Source organism: Salmo trutta, chromosome 21 (genome assembly GCF_901001165.1).
Source record: "Salmo trutta chromosome 21, fSalTru1.1, whole genome shotgun sequence".
NCBI classification, from domain to species: domain Eukaryota; kingdom Metazoa; phylum Chordata; class Actinopteri; order Salmoniformes; family Salmonidae; genus Salmo; species Salmo trutta.
Genome location: NC_042977.1, coordinates 39432255 through 39453647, shown reverse-complemented (window position 1 = coordinate 39453647; position 21393 = coordinate 39432255). Strand labels below are relative to the sequence as shown.

The following is a 21393-nucleotide window of genomic DNA, read 5'->3' as shown; positions in this document are numbered from 1 at the left end:
CTGTCAAACGCTCCCTAAAACACTTCTGCAAGCAGGCCTTTCTAATCGACCTGGCTGGGGTATCCTGGAATGACATTGACCTCATCCCGTCAGTAGATGATGCCTGGCTATTCTTTAAAAGTGCCTTCCTCACCATCTTAAATAAGCATGCCCCACTCAATTTTTTTTAACTAGGAATAGATGTAGTCCTTGGTTCACTCCAGACCTGTCTACCCTTGACCAGCAAAAAAACATCCTGTGGCGTTCTGCATTAGCATCGAATAGCCCCCGTGATATGCAACTTTTCAGGGAAGTTAGGAACAAATATGCACAGGCAGTTAGAAAAGCTAAGGCTAGCTTTTTGAAACAGAAATTTGCATCCTGTAGTACTAACTCAAAAAAGTTCTGGGACACTGTAAAGTCCATGGAGAATAAGAGCACCTCCTCCCAGCTGCCCACTGCTCTGAGGCTAGGAAACTCTGTTACCACTGATAAATCCACTATAATTGAGAATTTCATTAAGAATTTCTCTACGGCTGGCCTTGCTTTCCACCTGGCTACCGCTAACCTGTCAACTGCCCGGCACCCTCCAAAACAACCCGCCAATGCCCCCACCATTTCTCCTTCACCCAAATCCAGATAGCTGATGTTCTGAAAGAGCTGCAAAATCTGGACCCATACAAATCAGCCGGGCTAAACAATCGGGACCCTCTCTTTCTAAAATTATCTGCCGAAATTGTTGCAACCCCTATTACTAGCCTGTTCAAACTCTCTTTCGTATCGTCTGAGATTCCCAAAGATTGGAAAGCTGCCGCGGTCATCCCCCTCTTCAAAGGGGGTGACACTCTAGACCCAAACTGCTACAGACCTATATCTATCCTACCCTATCTTTCTAAGGTCTTCGAAAGCCAAGTTAACAAACAGTTTCCGACCATTTCGAATCCCACCGTACCTTCTCCGCTATGCAATCTGGTTTCAGAGCTGGTCATGGATGCACCTCAGCAACGCTCAAGGTCCTAAACAACATCATAACTAACCGCCATCGATAAGAGACATTACTGTGCAGCCGTATTCATCGACCTGGCCAAGGCTTTCGACTCTGTCAATCACCACATTCTTATTGGCAGACTCGACAGCCTTGGTTTTTCAAATGATTGCCTCGCCTGGTTTACCAACTACTTCTCTGATAGAGTTCAGTGTGTCAAATCGGAGGGCCTGTTGTCCGGACCTCTGGCAGTCTCTATGGGTGTGCCACAGGGTTCAATTCTCGGGGCGACTCTCTTCTCTCTTTACATCATTGATGTTGCTCTTGCTGCTGGTGATTCTCTGATCCACCTCTACGCAGACGACACCATTCTGTATACTTCTGGCCCCTCTTTGGACACTGTGTTAACTAACCTCCAGACGAGCTTCAATGCCATACAACTCTCCTTCCGTGGCCTCCAACTGCTCTTAAATACAAGTAAAACTAAATGCATACTATTCAATCAATCACTGCCTGCACCTGCTCGCCCGTCCAGCATCGCTACTCTGGACGCTTCTGACTTAGAATACGAGGACAACTACAAATACCTGGGTGTCTGGTTAGACTGTAAACTCTCCTTCCAGACTCACACTAAGCATCTCCAATCCAAAATTAAATCTAGAATCGGCTTCCTTTATCGCAACAAAGCATCCTTCACTCATGCTGCCAAACGTACCCTCATAAAACTGACCATCCTACCGATCCTCGACTTTGGTGATGTCATCTATTAAATAGCCTCCAACACTCTACTCAACAAACTGGATGCAGTCTATCACAGTGCCATCCGTTTTGTCACTAAAGCCCCATACACTACCCACCATTGCGACCTGTACTCTCTTGTTGTTTGGCCTTCGTTTCATACTCGTCGCCAAACCCACTGGCTACAGGTCATCTACAAGTCTCTGCTAGGTAAAGCCCCGCCTTATCTCAGCTCACTGGTCACCATAGCAGCACCCACTCGTAGCACGCGCTCCAGCAGGTATATCTCACAGGTCACCCCCAAAGCCAACACCTCCTTTGGCCGCCTTTCCTTCCAGTTCTCTGCTGCCAATGACTGGAACGAACTGCAAAAATCTCTGAAGCTGGAGACTCATATCTCCCTCACTAGCTTTAAGCACCAGCTGTCAGAGCAGCTCACAGCCCATCTATCTACCTACCTCATCCCCATACTGTATTTATTTATTAATCTTACTCCTTCGCACCACAGTATCTCTACTTGCACATTCATCTTCTGCACATCTACCATTACAGTGTTTAATTGCTATATTGTAATTACTTCACCACCATGGCCTATTTATTGCCTCATTTGCACTCACTGTATATAGACTTTTTGTTTTCTTTTGTTCTACTGTATTATTGACTGTATGTTTTGTTTTTTCCATGTATAACTCTGTGTTGTTGTATGTGTCTAATTGCTATGCTTTATCTTGGCAGTTGCAAATGAGAACTTGTTCTCAACTAGCCTACCTGGTTAAATAAAGGTGAAATAAATAAAATAAATAAAAATATAAATAAAAATAAATCTCCTGGGCCTTCAAAGTTTGCTTGATCGGAAACTAACAGCTGGTTTCCAACGTGGAGGTTTTGAAAATATTTTTCAATGTGATGAGAAGTTCCTTTTCTTCTGTAGTCTACTGAGGGTAGTGGACAAAAATATGGGTTAATGAAATGGTTTATAGAGATTGTTTAGGATGGGAATCGTTAAGGCGCAATCAGCCACTTCGTTTATAATGACCTGGCGCCATCTAGTGGTTTCTAACGACCCACTGACTAATGCTGCTGAAAGCAACAAAGCTTTTCTTTTTTAACATGAATATGTTATTCTGAACATTCATTAATATAATCACAGAGTGTACATTTAACAATAACAGTCAATACAATGTTTTGAATGAAATTATATGAGATTACAGATCCAATCTACCATGTCATTTCAATTTTGCAAGCACCAATGGCTTGATGATTAAATAAAAATATGCTTATTTTGATTACGTAAGCTTAACTATTTTAGGGCCTACAGGCAATCTAACGTGTATGCACAAAATTAATGTTAGCCTATATATAATATGTATATTCCAAATGTGCTGACCAGTCTAACGTTACATTTTTTAAATGTAACCTTTATTTAACTAGGCAAGTCAGTTAAATAAAAAAATCTTATTTACAATGACGGCCTACCGGGGAACAGTGGGTTAACTGCCTTGACCGTAGACCGTCATTGTAAATAAGAATTTGTTCTTAACTGACTTGCCTAGTTAAAATAAAGGTTACATTTAAAAACGACAAATGTTTACCTTGTGGTTACGGCAACCTTTCGGTTACCGGCCCAGCAACCTTTCGGTTACCGGCCCAACGCTCTAAACACTAGGCTACGCGCTTGGCAATTCATAGTGAAGTAGATTAGTCATTCCTATAATTATTTAAAAATATAAACAATACAGTCATATTCCTACATATTAATAATTACATTCATATTCACAACTCGGGAACTCGGAACTAGTGGTGCTTTCAAGACAACTGGGAACTCGGACAAATACGAGGTCAAATCATGACGTCAGTTATCTTCAGGTCGAACAGTCGGAGCACTAGAAAGAGGGCCAAACTGCCGAGCTGGATGACCGTTCAAAACGATTTCCCAGTCGCAGCTCGTTTTTTTCCCGACTTCTCAGTTGTCTTGAACGCTCTGGTGTCGGAAGTCGGAGAACGCGGCATAGGACATCTCCGACCCCCGACTTCAGTGCGTTCAAGACCTGTGAACTCGGTGAAAAAAACGATTTCGACTTGAAAAATCGTTTTTAACGGTCATCCAACTCGGAATTACAAGCCGGAAACTCGTGCTTCATACATTGTAGGCCAGCAGGTCAAACGAACGACTAAAATAAAGGAGTCATGGCTCTCGAGTCAACTGCACATCATGGTTGATGCATGCATCTTCTGCAGCAGCCCGCATCGCGATGACTCGGGCGCGTTATTCTGCCAGATCTTACAACACCTGGATGGTTGATGCAATCAACTTCTGAGCAGGGGAACACAACCAACATCTCGTCTGACCTTGACACACATGGCGAGCCAATCAATCAAGTGCACCTGATGTGTTGATTTACCGTTAATTTTTCTGATCTGTCGGTGTCACTCTTCTAATCTTAACAAAGTCATTTCAGATGGCTGGGGACATAGCAGAAGCAATTGTAAGTAATATTTGGCATTCGGTCAATACATTCTCTAGATAAACAAGCAGCGCTCATGGTAGTCTGATTAATCAGGCTGTAATACACTTAATTCGTATATACATCCTGAGACGTGTGCAAAATTGTATAAATGTTCCTTACAAGCCAGAATGTTTAAATAAAATAAAATGTTAACTTACTGTGCGGTTTGTCCTTCTGCTGATTTAAAATTTGAGACAAAATATCCACAGGAAAGTATTGTTTACCAGACTATTTAGAGAGATGTAGGTATATGGTTAGGTAACAAGGTAAAATTAGTTTTATACTGGATATTTGGTTTTCTCATCAATATCTATTGAACCACGCATGCCTAGACAATGGAACTAGTATATTCTGAATCAAGGGAGGATGGAGAACAATCCACACCTATCAAATGTAAAATGAGTTCTCAGCCTAACAACCATATGCCTACATATTGTCTTAAATTTAGAGCAGCAGAAGGACACACCCCACAGACATGTAGAGTACATTTTAAATGTAACTGTATTCAACATTCTGACTTGTAAGAAACATTTACACAATTTTGGGATTTTTAGGCTGTATATATCAATTAATTGTGTATTACAGCCTGATTAATCAGACTACGATTGTGGAAACGTGCAAATTATTTAGATTAATATGAAGCGGGGTTAGCAAGTCACATTTCAGAGTTTCCTAGTTTCGACTACCACGTGAATGTGGCAAGAGGCCTGAGTTCCCCACTTGGAATTCTGAGTTTGATGACCATTAAACAATTTTTTTCCCCCAGTTGAAGCTTTTTATTTATTTTGTATTTTTTTGGGGGGAGTTCCCACAGTTGCCTTGGACACTCAGAAGTTGGTGTTTCTAAGTTATTTTGAACAAGGCATTTGGCTGCTTGATTGACAACTAGTCAACAAACACACCCTGCTGTGATACTGACGTTAATAGAATACAATTTGGTGCGCTGTTCTGCAGTGTGTGTTTAAGAGTCACCTTGCGATCAGTAGAATCAGTTTCATTTAGTGCCTCTGTCTCTCCTGTAGAGGTTGTTGGGGCATCTCCGTGTCACAGAGCTACGTTCTCTAATGGCTACCATGGGCCAGACCAAGAGTGGGCTGAAGTCCAATCTGCTGGTGAGGGCTTTGGGGGTTATACAGACCCAGTGCAATCCCCACCTGCTCACAGTCGTGCGCCAGCTCTACCAGGAACGCTACTCCGACCAGATACTTCCTGGCAGTAGCCAGGTGAGTCAGACATGGAATTTTCCCCCAGTATAGATCAGGAATTCCTGTTTTTCTCTCACCTTAGGAGAAACGGGAATACTGCTGTTTATAGTCTGCCTGTCTCAAAATTGTGTTGCTGGCAGTGTATTGATTTTATATTTTCTGACAATCTCATGCCAACTAGACGACTCCTGGAAGCCACCAGGAGGAGCAGACCGTGGCACCGGCGGTGGAGCCGTCACACAACCCCACACAGAACATAAACAGTCTGACACACAACCCTAGATTGTTCCAGATGGTACCCCTTCCCTTCTACCAAGTCCTGGGGACAGTCCTACCCCCCACACAACTGGGTAGGTTCACCTTATCGTTTACTTAGTAAAACTTGAATATTTATCTCTTAATCTTGGGGCTGGATTGAGGTTTGTGATTGCTTGAAATGACAGTTTCTCTTCTCCCACTGATGTTGTCTGTGGGAGAATCTAAATTGCATACTCCTCGCCTCATCTCTCCTCGCCTTCTCCAATGGGTTTTGAGAAAGTCAGGGGGAAGGGACGTCTGACTTTTTCACATCCAATGGGTTTTCCGATGGAGGCGAGGAGTATGCAATTGAGATTCTCCCTGTGTGTCCATCCAGTGGGCTCTTTCTGTTCCGACATGCAAAACCAGGAGTTCATCCTCAAGCTTACGCCAAAGCAAGTGGAGCAGAACAGAAACTGCAAGTCAGCACATTTTCTTACTACACAGGGTGTGTTTGTAAATTCACTCTGGAGTCCTCAGTGTGCTCTGGACATTCGTAAATTCAGAGCGCTTTGCTTTCGGAGCGTTCAGAGCACACACTGGACACTAGCCGAGGAGTAGGGTTGATTCGAGTGTTCTGACAATGGCAGTCAAGCACCCAAGCTACCTGACTAAAGTTGGCTTGCTTGCTTGCTTCTTCCAGACACAAATGAGAGAACATCTGACTCTGACCATTTTTCTCGCCCTAGCAGAGCTGGTAAGGCAGTTTTCATGTTATCCAGAGAGTTGGTGACTGTAACTGTGCTGCTGGCCACAATTTAATTACGCATTTTTGCCAAAGTTTAGTGACACGGCAATATTCAACGAGTATAGAGTGTTCGTAAATTAATCAGTTATCCTGCACTCTGGCACACTCAGACGAGAGTAGATAGCCAGAGGGAATTTACGAATGCACCCACAGAATTCACTCAAACTCACCATAATATTGTTTATGTTTACAAAACTTCTACCGGCACACTCATTTTGAGATCTGTGTATGTATCCACAGGGAGCTGCGACCAGGTGTGCCGAGTGTCCAGGTGGTTCTCAGGTGAGTACGATGGAGCCTGCCGGTCATCACTAGAAAGGACTGGAGTACGACATTCACTAACCAAGAGCTTATGTACCTGCTCATCAGTTCTGATGATGTCGCCACTTCTGTCCGTTATGCCAAAGGCTGGCTGACTGACCTCTGACCTCTTTCAGATTCTGCTTCACAGAGAGTCTTGGATACGAGGAGGATCAATACCCACCATGCCTGTCCATCAAAGTTAATCAGAAACGCATACCCTTACCGGTAAGCACCAAAAGCTGTTAAATGTTGAACTGAGAATGTTGTGGTCTCTTCACCAATCATTCTTCACTGTCTTTCCGATGTGCTGGGACAGGAACTTCACAGACACTGTACACCCATCAACATAACCCCAGCAGTTTTTCTCAGCCTCCTCCCCTCATTTCAGTTATGTGTCTGGTGGAAGAGATGTTGCAAAGTAAGTAGTCTTCCTTTTAATCTTTACTTTTCATTATTATTTTAATGATTTTTGTTTTCGTTTCCGTATTTATTCTATGCATAAGGAGTGTTGTTTTGAAAATGCCTTGGTAAGATCTAGAGTGTGTGTGTTTATGTAGAGGTTCTCTGTGGCTGTGTACCTGGTGAAGGTGAGGTCCCCCTCAGACCTCCTCAGTCAACTGAAGAACCAATCAGTGGAGAGTCTGACATTCTGCAGACAGCGCAGTGAGTATGGCAACACACAGAAGCGCACACACTATTTTTGCCTTTATTGCACACAAATACAGTGCAAAAAGACCACTGACATATTGTGTATTAGCAGCCAGCTTGAATTGATGCTCTCTGGTATTTGTAGTCCAGGAGAAGCTGCGTTTCGACCCAGAATGTGAGGTGACCACAACAGGACTACAAGTGTCCCTTATATGTCCGGTAAGCGTTTGCCACTTGTCCCTCAGCTGCAAAGGGCAACAATTCCTTCAGCAGACTGAAACAGAAATTGAACTGACTGACAGGAAGTTGATTGACTGTCCAATCCATTTTATGCATTAAATGTATCGATCTATAGACAAAGGGGTGCACTTTTTTGCCCTGATTCACTAATCAACTTATCATCAAGCCTTTGATTAGTGGAATCAGGTGTGTAGTGCTAGGGCAAAAACAAAAATGTGCACCCCTTTGGGTACCCAGGAACAGGATTACGAAACACTGATCTAATGGTCAAGGTTAGGCTTGGGGTTGGATCATCTGATCCTGCAGTAGATTGGTGTTGGGGTTGGTTCATCTGATCGTGCAGTAGATTAGTGTTTGGGGTTGGATCATCTGATCCTGCAGTAGATTGGTGTTGGGGTTGGTTCATCTGATCGTGCAGTACATCGGTGTTCAGGGTCATCTTCAACCATGAGCCACGTTCTATAGGCAAAAGTTGTGGAACACTGCAGATAGAAATATCATGAATAGAGCTGACATGGTTGCTTATTGTATGTGTCAGACGCATGTGTGTTCTACACACCATATTTCTATCTGAACGTTCCACAACGGTCTGCCCAGGGGTGTATTCATTCCGCCGATTCTGTTGCAAAAATGTTCTTAAACGGAAGCAAATGAAACCTACCTACATTTGTCCAATAGAAAACTTTCGTTTTAGTTTTGCAACTGTTTGTTAGAATGAATACACCTCCATTCTCCACTGTCAACAAGCTGGGGAAGATGCGTCTGTCAGTGCCCTGCAGGGGGCGTAAGTGCGCCCACCTCCAATGCTTCGACGGGAAGCTCTACCTGCAGATGAATGAGAAGAGACCCACCTGGACCTGCCCAGTGTGTCACGAGCCAGTTCCGTACAGCCAGCTAACTATCGATGGGTAATTGTGTATCATATATTTAAATACCGGCACCCTGCCCTTTGGCATCTCTGTATGACTATCTGGTCTCTATGGTGATTGATGTAATCTGTGGTTTCATTATCAGAGCATTATTATTGTTTTGACCGGACAAAGTAAACTGTATGTGCCTCTCACTAGCTGCACCCACGGCCAGTCAATTATTGGATATGATTAACTAAACTCAATGCAATGCAATGCCAATTTTCCATGGGTCCATGGCACTTGTTGGTTTCCATGTTAAATTAAATGATTTCATGGGCCTACCATGAACCTATGTTACCCACAATTTTTAAGGATGCATATAGCGGTATACACCATTCCAGTTTGAGTACAAATCCCAGCCCCACCGCTATTCTGCATCTCCCTCCCTTTCATACAAAACAGTGAAATCTATAGTTGCCTATCCCACGGTCACGGAAAACACACTTCTTTTGAGCCTAAAATGTAGAAATCTGTCAAATTGTAGGATGTAAATCCGCCGTCAGTTGTGGTACACTGTATTATAATGGCCTGTAGATACTCTTGTGAACGGCGACTTGGCCAAAAGTCGGCATCACCTACATTTATGATAATGAAGTGTGGCGTTCTGCTACAGTTGAAGTTGGAAGTTTACATACACCTCAGCAAAATACATTTAAACTCAGTTTTTCAAAATTCCTGGCATTTAATCCTAGTAAAAATTCCCTGTCTTAGGTCAGTCAGGATCACCACTTTATTTTAAGAATGTGAAATGTCAGAATAATAATGGAGAGTGATTTATTTCAGCTTTTATTTCTTTCATCACATTCCCAGTGCGTCAGAAATGTACATACACTCAATTAGTATTTGATAGCATTGCGTTTAAATTATTTAACTTGGGTCAAACGTTTCGGGTAGCCTTCCACAAGCTTTCCACAATAAATTGGGTGAATTTTGGCCCATTCCTCCTGACAGAGCTGGTGTAATTGAATCAGGTTTGTAGGCCTCCTTGCTCACGCAAGCTTTTTCAGTTCTGGCCACACATTTTCTGTAGGATTGCGGTCAGGGCTTTGTGATGGCCACTCCAATACCTTGACTTTGTTGTCCTTAAGCGATTTTGCCACAACTTTGGAAGTATGCTTGGGGTCATTGTCCATTTCGAAGACCCATTTGCAACCAAGCTTTAACTTCCTGACTGATGTCTTGTGATGTTGCTTCAATATATCCACATATTTTTCCTCCCTCATGATGCCATCTATTTTGTGAAGTGCACCAGTCCCTCCTGCAGCAAAGCACACCCACAACATGATGCTGCCACCCCCGTGCTTCACGGTTGGGATTGTGTTCTTCGGCTTGCAAGCCTCCCCCTTTTTCCTCCAAACTTAAGGATGGTCATTTTGGCCAAACAGTTATATTTTTGTTTCATAAGACGAGAGGACATTTCTCCAAAAAGTACGATCTTTGTCCCCATTGATTTGCACTCTTCGCACCAAAGTGCGTTAATCTCTAGGAGACAGAACGCGTCTCCTTCCTGAGCGGTATGGCGGTTGCGTGGTCCTATGGTGTTTATACCTGCGTACTATTGTTTGTACAGATGAACGTGGTACCTTCAGGCGTTTGGAAATTTCTCCCAAGGATGAACCAGAAATGTGGAGGTCTACAATTTTATTTCTGAGGTCTTGGCTGATTTTCTTTAGATTTTACAATGATGAGTTTGAAGGTAGGCCTTGAAATACATCTACAGGTACACCTCCAACTGACTCATTGTGTCAATTAGCCTATCAGAAGCTTCTAAAGTCATTACATAATTTTTTTGAATTTTCCATGCAGTTTAAAGGCACAATCAACTTAGTGTATGTAAGCTTCTGACCCACTGGAATTGTGATAGTGAAATAATCTGTCTGTAAACAATTGTTGGAAAAATTACTTGTCATGCACAAAGTAGATGTCCTAACCAACTATAGTTTAAGAAATTTGTGGAGTGGTTGAAAAACTATTTTTAATTACTCCAACCTAAGTGTATGTAAACCTCTGACTTCAACTGTATATGCAGGATACTGACTGTGATCCTGGCGTTGGAGGGCTTTCAGGACAATACAGAGGTGGAATACCTGGCTGACGGCTCCTGGAGGTTTGTTATAGATGGCGTGAGCAGGACAACACAGCCATCGGCACCGTTGAAGATGGGTGAGACTATGAACAGAGACCACAGATTCAGAGTTGAGATAATAGCTGTCTCAACTCGGTTTCGCATCAATCAGTCACCGATGTCAAAGGGACACTTAGGAGGAAATTTGAGTTAGCACTTGGATCTCAAATCAGAATACGGGCGTGGGTTAGCAGTGCTTTCACCCTCATCTCTCTCCAACAGAGGCCTATAGTGCTAGCAGTGTGACTGCAACCACCAGAGCCGTGTCAACGGAAGTTGTCACTGTGGACCTTACGCAGGAGTCAGCCGAGGACGAGGCTGATGAGGTCACAAAGGTACGCCATAACGATGGCCTCCCCGACAGGAACGGGTTTCATTTAGTTGCTCAAGGTTCTGTATGGTCATCAATGGTAAATCCATCACGGAGATTAACAGTACAACACACGCAGAGGTAAAATGTGCATGTTTGTTTACAGTTAAACTGGACACAGACCTTTCAGGTCCAGTGGTCAGAAGAAAAAAACTTGCCTAAGAGGCAATGGTTACTAAGCAGTCCCAAGAGTCTAGAAACGTAACAATTATTGTGCACAGTTACATGCACACAATATTACAATTTTTGTGGATAGCTAGATTTAATATAATAGTTTGTTTTAAAATGTTTAGGCCTACATGCTTTGCAAAAAAATGATTTCCCTAATAATCCTGTGTAGATTGACACATCTGAAATCGGGTAACCACAGTAACCATGTTTTTTGTGAAGCCTATTTGATTCTGAGTTCGGACATACAGTATAAAGTATGTATGTGAAAACTATTTCAAAGATTAATATTTTCAGTTTTTCCCTACTCACTTCACTCGCGCATTAGAGGAAGGGTTGCGCTACTGGTGCTGGCAAATGCACAGATCAGATGCGTTGCTGGAATGCCAATGAAATTGTTTACAAGTCCTAATAATTCCAAAGATTGCTCTGAAAACCAGGTGTTTTATTCGGTGAAAGCTTACTTCAATTTTGACCTTAAGCCATTTTTAAGATGAGCAGAGTAATGTTTTTACATGACTATTTCCATACATTGCCTACTGTCATAATCCGTTTAATATCTAATTATTGTGCATGTAAATATACTCATGTTAATGTATTTAATGCTTTTTTTTGTAATACCAATTTCTAATAAAATGATTTTCACCCTCCTAAAACGTGTTTTGAGTCAAGTTCAAGATATTTTGGAGGAGTATAATAAGAATAAAATTGGTAGATGGATTGGCCTAGATCAGGAGTTCTCAAACTTTAGTGGCGAGGATCCCCTGGGCGAGGGTCCCCTGGGCGAGGGTCCCCTGGGCGAGCTGCCAATAAGCTGCGCAATGACTACCATTGCTGAAGGCTAGTGAGACTGGCAAAGGCTATATTTGCATATTGATGGCAAAATATTATTGCGGGTTCATAGGAAAGACAGAAATAGTCATAAAAATGTTACCAACACATGTGTAGGTATAATAAAATCTATTTTTCATTTTGTGTATAATGAATGGGTAAACTTCTGTTGGAGAACCCCTGGCCTACGTTGATAAATACTTCTCAGGCTACATAATGGAGTTTTGTTGAAATTTTGAGATTTTACCACTGTGCCTTTACACAGGCAGTACAATTCTGATAGTGAAAAAAAATAACTTGATTTGCGGTGGCAGAAAATAGATTCCTACGCATGTGCGGGATTTCTTTTTACGTAGCTCGGTGCTCCGCAGACGCTTTGATCAGCACTGAATGACTTTGTCTGGGCTGCATTCCAAACACGTAAAAGACACACCCTCTCCCCTCAAATTAAGTAGACACAGGGATTATGACCGATGATGAGTTGACAAATTTTTTATTTTATAATAATTAATTTTAAATGGACCGCCCTTGACCAGAAATGTGTCACTCGTTCGTCCCATGGTTGTGTTTTCAGTCGTCATGGAACCACCGGTAGCTGTGTGCTTTATATGCGCTACAGTCAATTATAATTTCATATCTTGGCTAGAAGACAACTCATCCGCAGACATCGAATGCTATCCATCTGACGATATCAGGTACATCGACAATTAGTGTATAACGGTGATGTTAGGGAAATTGTATGTGCTAGCTAACGTTTCCTAAAGCTAACCAAACAAAAACAGAATTACTTTTATGATACGTGTTTGCCTTCGTGCATTAGTAGCACATTTTCTGATTTATTTACACTTGTATTTTACATTTACATTTAAGTCATTTAGCAGACGCTCTTATCCAGAGTGACTTACAAATTGGTGCATTCACCTTATGATATCCAGTGGAACAACCACTTTACAATAGTGCATCTAAATCTTTTAAGGGGGGGGGAGGTTAGAAGGATTACTTTATCCTATCCCAGGTATTCCTTAAAGAGGTGGGGTTTCAGGTGTCTCCGGAAGGTGGTGATTGACTCCGCTGTCCTGGCGTCGTGAGGGAGCTTGTTCCACCATTGGGGTGCTAGAGCAGCGAACAGTTTGGACTGGGCTGAGCGGGAACCGTGCTTCCTCAGAGGTAGGGGGGCCAGCAGGCCAGAGGTGGATGAACGCAGTGCCCTTGTTTGGGTGTAGGGCCTGATCAGAGCCTGAAGGTATGGAGGTGCCGTTCCCCTCACAGCTCCGTAGGCAAGCACCATGGTCTTGTAGCGGATGCGAGCTTCAACTGGAAGCCAGTGGAGAGAGCGGAGGAGCGGGGTGACGTGAGAGAACTTGGGAAGGTTGAACACCAGACGGGCTGCGGCGTTCTGGATGAGTTGTAGGGGTTTAATGGCACAGGCAGGGAGCCCAGCCAACAGCGAGTTGCAGTAATCCAGACGGGAGATGACAAGTGCCTGGATTAGGACCTGCGCCGCTTCCTGTGTGAGGCAGGGTCGTACTCTGCGAATGTTGTAGAGCATGAACCTACAGGATCGGGTCACCGCCTTGATGTTAGTGGAGAACGACAGGGTGTTGTCCAGGATCACGCCAAGGTTCTTAGCACTCTGGGAGGAGGACACAAGGGAGTTGTCAACCGTGATGGCGAGATCATGGAACGAGCAGTCCTTCCCCGGGAGGAAGAGCAGCTCCGTCTTGCCGAGGTTCAGCTTGAGGTGGTGATCCGTCATCCACACTGATATGTCTGCCAGACATGCAGAGATGCGATTCGCCGCCTGGTTATCAGAAGGGGGAAAGGAGAAGATTAATTGTGTGTCGTCTGCATAGCAATGATAGGAGAGACCATGTGAGGATATGACAGAGCCAAGTGACTTGGTGTATAGCGAGAATAGGAGAGGGCCTAGAACAGAGCCCTGAGGGACACCAGTGGTGAGAGCGCATGGTGCGGAGACAGATTCTCGCCACGCCACCTGGTAGGAGCGACCTGTCAGGTAGGACGCAATCCAAGCGTGGGCCGCGCCGGAGATGCCCAACTCGGAGAGGGTGGAAAGGAGGATCTGATGGTTCACAGTATCAAAGGCAGCAGATAGGTCTAGAAGGATGAGAGGAGAGAGAGTTAGCTTTAGCAGTGCGGAGAGCCTCCGTGACACAGAGAAGAGCAGTCTCAGTTGAATGCCCAGTCTTGAAACCTGACTGATTAGGATCAAGAAGGTCATTCTGAGAGAGATGGCAGGAGAGCTGGCCAAGGACGGCACGTTCAAGAGTTTTGGAGAGAAAAGAAAGAAGGGATACTGGTCTGTAGTTGTTGACATGGGAGGGATCGAGTGTAGGTTTTTTCAGAAGGGGTGCAACTCTCGCTCTCTTGAAGACGGAAGGGACGTAGCCAGCGGTCAAGGATGAGTTGATGAGCAAGGTGAGGTAGGGGAGAAGGTCTCCGGAAATGGTCTGGAGAAGAGGAGGGGATAGGGTCAAGTGGGCAGGTTGTTGGGCGGCCGGCCGTCACAAGACGCAAGATTTCATCTGGAGAGAGAGGGGAGAAAGTGGTCAAAGCACAGGGTAGGGCAGTGTGAGCAGGACCAGCGGTGTCGTTTGACTTAGCAAACGAGGATCGGATATCGTCAACCTTCTTTTCAAAATGGTTGACGAAGTCATCCGCAGAGAGGGAGGAGGGGGGGGAGGAGGATTCAGGAGGGAGGAGAAGGTAGCAAAGAGCTTCCTAGGGTTAGAGGCAGATGAACGTGGTACCTTCAGGCGTTTGGAAATTGCTCTCAAGGATGAACCAGACTTGTGGAGGTCTACAATTTTTTTTCTGAGGTCTTGGCTGATTTCTTTTGATTTTCCCATGATGTCAAGCAAAGAGGCACTGAGTTTGAAGGTAGGCCTTGAAATACATCCACAGGTACACCTCCAATTGACTCAAATGATGTCAGTTAGCCTATCAGAAGCTTCTAAAGCCATAATTTTTAAGCTGTTTAAAGGCACAGTCAATTTAGTGTAGGTAAACTTCTGACCAACTGGAATTGTGATACAGTGAATTATAAGTGAAATAATCTGTCTGTAAAGTATTGTTGGATAAATTACTTGTCATGCACAAAGTAGATGTCCTAAAAGACTTGCCAAAACTATAGTTTGTTAACAAGAAATCTGTGGAGTGGTTGAAAAATTGTTTTAAAGACTCCCACCTAAGTGTATGTAAACATCCGCTTCAACTGTATGTGCTGCCACTCCATAAGGGTGGGGATACAAATGATCTTGACAACTATTGCCCCATTTCAAGACTACCTTCTTTAGCTAAGATTCTTGAATCCTTGGTTAATGTACATCTTCGTTCCTTTTTATCTGATAATTGTATTTTTGATATAAACCAATCAGGGTTTCCTCTTGGGCATAGTACTACCACAGCAACCACGTTAGTTGTTAATGATCTTGTCAATGCCTTGGATGCTAAAAAGATCTGTGCTGCCTTGTTCATTGACCTGTCAAAGCCGTTCGACATTGTTGATCATTCTGTTTTGCTGAAGAAGTTATCAAAAATACGGTTTACGGTTTCAGAATTATCTTAGTGACAGAATTATCTTAGTGATCTTAGTGACAGAACTCAGGCCATCTTGACAAAGGTTAAATCTGAATTTCTTGAGATTCAAAAAGGTGTTCCTCGGTTCGATTTTGGGTCCATTATTGTTCACCTTGTATATTAATGACATAGGAAACACTGTTAATACTTGTAACATTCATCTCTATGCAGATGACACAGTTTTGTATTCCTGAGCCATCTCGGTGCAGCAGGCCATTCGTTAACTTCAGCATGACTTTGATTCAATTCAGAAATCACTTTCAGATCTTAAATTAGTGTTAAATACAAGTAAACCCAAGCTCATGCTGTTCTCTGGGACACGAAATGTTGACCCTGAGGACCTGCATATAAATACATGGGTGTCTGGATTGATGACAAGTTGTCCTTTGTAACTCATATAGAAAATATGACTAAGAAGCTAAGATCCAAGAGTTTTTTTTATATCAAATTAAATCATGCCTCAGTATTGAAATTAGGAGAAAGATTGTTCAAACAACGCTTCTCCCTGTATTGGATTTTGGTGATATTGTTTACATGCATGAGACAACCTGTTTTGAAACCCTTGGACGCAGTCTACCATTCCGCAATACGCTTTATCACAGGGGACAATTTTATGACTCATCATTGCAGTCTGTATAAAAATGTAGGATGGACCTCTCTGTCTGTAAGAAGAGAGCTGCATTCTCTTTTATTTATTTACAAAGCAATCTTACAGAAACTCCCTTCATATGTAACTTAATTAAGAATCCTCAGTTACCAAACCCATTCTCAGGAATGGATAACACTAGAGATCCCTTTCATTTCTTCAGATTTGGGAAAACCAAAACGCAGGTTTTTTTGGCCCTAATTTGTGGAACAGTCTGCAGAGTTCACAGCAGTTACATGTGCTGGTGCCACTCAGGCAGTTTAAATTATTGATTGCGGATCTCTATGTAGTTGAATTATTGCTTTTATTAAATGTTTATTTTGTTGTGTGCTAAATTATATTGTTTTATACACAGACTACTGTTCAAAAGTTTGATCAAATCAAATGTTAGTCACATGCGCCGAATACAACAGGTGTAGACCTTACAGTGAAATGCTTTACGAGCCCCTAACCAACAATGCAGTTGGGGGAAAAAAATATGGATAAGAATAAGAGAAAAGTAACAAGTAATTAAAGAGCAGCAGTAAAATAACAATAGCGAGAATATATGACTAGATGTTCAGGAGTCTTATGGCTTGGGGGTAGAAGCTGTTTAGAGGCCTCTTGGACCTAGACTTGGCGCTCCAGTACTGCTTGCCATAAGGTAGCAGAGAAAACAGTCTATGACTAGGTTGGCTGGAGTCTTTGACAATTTTTAGGGCCTTCCTCTGACACCACCTGGCATAGAGGTCTTGGATGGCAGGAAGCTTGGCCCCAGTGATGTACTGGGTCGTTCGCGCTACCCTCTGTAGTGCCTTGCGGTCGGAGGCCGAACAGCAGTAGTAGTAGTATATCCCTCCCGCCGACTAATTGAAGAAGAACTCTTCGTCCAGTTTGATGTGAGTAATTGCAGTTCTGATGTCTAGAAGCTCTTTTCGGTCATAAGAGACGGTAGCAGCAACATTATGTACAAAATAAGTTACAAACAACGCAAAAAAACAGACAAAATTGCATGTTTGGTTAAGAGCCGATAAGACGGCAGCCCTGCCCTCCTGCGCCATCGTTCTAATGCAAGACTATGACGAGGTCATATCATTCCTGTGAGAGTTCGGTCCATTCCAAAAAACAGTAGTTGTCTTCCTGAGCATGAGCAATATTCCAAATGGCTATCTGGGAATGTCCATTGTCTTTCTCGGCGATATACCAGAGCACTGCTGCAAACTATCAATCATCAACTCGAGTGAGAATGGAGACCCGAACATGGGAATATCTTTTAAGGAAGAGAGTAGACTGGTGGGTCCCGACATGTTCCCGATACAAGAGGATCAACAACACTGTGGCGACCACATTTGGATTTGGGAACGAGTCGGGGGGATGTCTCGACGGATGGTACTTCAGCAATGAGAAATACACGTCAGCTATAGTGTTTGATGTAAATATCCTGTAACTTTTTTTTATCCAGGCATAGAGGTCTGGGCTCTAAAGGCACGGCTAGAGGTTTATAGACTAATCCCAGGTTTAATTGATCCAAGTTGTCCCTTCACCATATTGGGAGTGGGTGTGTGATAATGCAGGAAAGGTCCTGTCCTCGAACCTTGATCTTCTTCCTAGGAGTTCTGGTCGGATCGTTCATTAGTAGCCAGCTCTCTGACAGGTAAATCCATCCACGTTTGGATCAGATTATGCCTTCCCTTAACTCGGTGTGGATAGTCTCTCTGCAAAGATGGGTTTCTGTGAGGTCTGTGAGAGGTTTATTGCAAGCAGGAACAGTCATCTAGGCCTTTTTATGTGTAGGTTAATAGGAAGGATAATCTGATATCATGATATGCCCTGCTCATATCGATATCAAATGATCAATATTGATGCCCACCACTAAAAGTTAGAGTAGATTCCCAAAGCCTAAACACAGAAATGTTGTTTTGTTCAGAAATATTCACTAGAATGGGAATCCCTATTCAAGTCGATGAACGTCTTCTGATTCTATTTCTGTGCTTGTGTTTATTATCTGTGTGTCCTGCAGGTTTGGGAGGAAGCCAGTGTTTTTCAGTACAATGGCTGTTCAGATAATCGTTGCACTAATCCAGTCTACCTCAATCAGCTGGCCTACGTACTGTGTGCTTAACTATCTGAGGGGCTTGGGCCTGACATCCAATTGCATTACATCACTAGTATTGGGTGAGAGAAGTGTTGTATGTGGCACAAGGCCAGGGTACTGGCATACATCCCATTTACATTCATCATATTCCTACCCAACCTCTTTGAATGTTCCACTTATAAACTGCGGGCTACATAAGAGTACATTGTCTGCCAATAAATGTTGTGTGAATAGTATTTGTGCCAACAATTATTGTGTTCTTAAATAGGCTACACAGGAGAGGGGTAAAGAAGTCCGAGTATCAAACACAGGAAGTTAATATACCCCAAACAGTCTTCTCTGATCCTGAAAGCTTTGTGGTGGTGAATCTTGGGGCAAGAAGTCGTATTATTATAATAATAATAGCTATAGGCTATAAGGTCACAAACTTTTTTCCTGGTCGGGAGAAACTAACTTCAGGTTAGGTTCCCCTAACATATGGCGTTGCACAATATTTGCAGCCTGCGAACTGCATCTGTTTAGTTATTTGTTATTTTACGTAGTCTTCGCCAAATACACAAATTCCTGCTATGTAAATGGTCAGGGAGGTGACCAAGAACTCGATGGTCACTCTGATAGAGCTCTAGAGTTTATGTGGAGATGGGAGAACCTTCCAGAAGGACAACCATCTCTGCAGCACTCCACCAATCAGGCCTTTATGGTAGAGTGGCCAGACGGAAGCCACTCCTCAGTAAAAGGCACGACAACCCGCTTGGAGTTTGCCAAAAGGCACCTAAAGACTCAGATCATGAGAAACAAGATTCTCTGGTCTGATGAAACCAAAATTGAACTCTTTGGCCTGAATGCCAAGCGTCACATCTGGAGGAAACCTGGCACCATCCCTACGGTGAAGCGTGGTGGCATCATCATTCTGTGGGGAGGTTTTTCAACTGCAGGGACTGGGAGACTAATCAGGATCAAGGCAAAATGAACGTAGCAAAGTACAAAGAGAGCCTTGATGAAAACCTGCTCCAATTCCTTCGCCCTCATGGCTTGGTTTTTGCTCTGATGTGCACTGTCAACTGTGAGACCTTCAATAGACAGGTGTGTGCCTTTCCAAATCATGTCCAATCAATTGAATTTACCACAGGTGTCTACAATCAAGTTGTAGAAACATCTCAAGGATGATCAATGCAAACAGGATGCACCTGAGCTCAATTTTGAGTCTCCTAAGCACTGGGTCTGAATACTTATGTAAATAAGGTATTTCTGTTTTTTATTTGTAATAAATTAGCAAAAGTGTCTAAACCTGTTTTCCCTTTGTCATTACGGGTATTGTGAGTAGATTGCTGAGGAATTTGTTTTATTTAATCAATTTTAGAATAAGGCTGTAATGTAATAAAGTGGAAAAAGTCAACTGTTCTGAATACTTCCAGAAGGCACTGTACATTTTATAAGAATCAATTCCTACAGTGGTCAAACCGTGGTGCCAAAACATTCATATACTTATAATGTAGTCTATTATATGGGGCGGATGGGATTCTTATCAGAATGCACTCTAATTCCAAACAGTAAGCCAGGAGAGTGAAACAGGGAAAAAGGTTATTCTTGTCCAGGCAAGAAATGAAGTATGACTGTCATGGCAACACCTTGAACAAATGGCACAGGACAGAACAGGTTGGATGCAGTCTGTTGATTTGCGGTTCTGCAAAGAATGCCCAAGTAAATCAGTAAATTGTCAGCCTAGCAGTAGGGTGACCCTACTCTGGTAGCACCTCCTACTAGCTTGTTACTGCAGTTTTATGCTATTTATGTGTGATACATAACTGCAGAGAACAAAATTTGTCTTCATTCAATATGATAATAAGTATTCTAATAATTTGTTTGCTTTAGCTTTCATTAATATGCACATTTGTATCTTTTTAAACTAAGGCCCATTTGTACTGTTACCTAAACTGTACACTGCCACTAGAGGTGAATAAAAGCCTACTTGTGTGACTGACTAAATTACACTTTTGCCTCCCCCACCTTTTCCACCAGCCCTACCACCAAAGATGTATTTAAACCCTGGATTACTGATGCTATGTACTGGTGATTGAGAGGCTTTGAAGTCACTGGTCGGCCATATTGGTACTCCCCAGTATGAGCAGTCCTGGTTAAACAGTACAAATATGGCCTACGAAGATCGATCAAGATGGCAGGACAAAGTGAAGGAGCAATTCAGCTGGTAAGACACAAGGCTTAAGTGGCAGGAGCTTCTAACAACCACTGATTACAAAAAGAAAGCCAGTCATGTTACGGACACCAACGTCACCCTACCGGATGAGCTAAACACCTTTTTCTCACGCTTCGAGCATAATGACTCTGACGAGGAGAACCCCCGAGGGCTAAGGGCTAACATTCTCCACGGAGGATGTGTGCAAGTCATGCAAGCATGTTAACTCTCGCAAGGCTGCCGGCCCCAACAGCATCCCTAACCACGTCCTCGGAGCATGTGCGAACCAGCTATCTGTTGTGTTTTCGGAAATGTGCAATCTCTCTCTACCAGGCCATTATCCCCATCTGCTCCAAGATGTCCACTATCATCTCCGTGCCCAAGAAGGGGAAAGTAACTGAGCTGAATGACTACCGACCCTTAGCACTGATCATAAAGTGCTTCAAGAGGCTAGTCAAAGATCGATAACATCACCTCCTCGACACACTCAACCCTCTCCATTTCGCCTACCCCTCGACAGATACACAGACGACGTAATTGCACTGCCTATTCCCCTTACCAACCTGGACAAAAGGAATGCATATGTGAGGATACTGTTAATTGACTACAGCTCAGCCTTCGACACCACAGTGCCCTCTAAGTTCACCACAAAGCTCACAGCCCTGGGACTGAACTCCTCCATATGCAACTGGGTCCTGGACTTCCTGACGGGCCATCCCCAGTTGGTGAAGATTGCTAACATTACCTCCCCAACACTGATTCTCAACACGGGGCCCCACAAGGGTGCGTCTTCAGTCCCCTCCTGTACTCCCTGTATACCCATG

General features: G+C 43.3%; 1 protein-coding gene across 1 annotated transcript; it reads left to right on the top strand.

The window, feature by feature from the left end:
• Window positions 1-3570: 3570 nt before the first annotated feature.
• On the top strand, window positions 3571-21037 carry pias4b (protein inhibitor of activated STAT, 4b). The gene is made up of 13 exons (XM_029703877.1): window positions 3571-4188; window positions 5232-5432; window positions 5596-5764; window positions 6049-6133; window positions 6700-6741; window positions 6897-6987; window positions 7079-7180; window positions 7320-7425; window positions 7556-7629; window positions 8398-8558; window positions 10591-10724; window positions 10909-11081; window positions 20903-21037. Exons 1-13 carry the CDS (start codon window positions 4162-4164, stop codon window positions 21035-21037), a joined length of 1500 nt encoding a protein of 499 aa, XP_029559737.1. The 5' UTR covers window positions 3571-4161.
• Window positions 21038-21393: the final 356 nt, after the last annotated feature.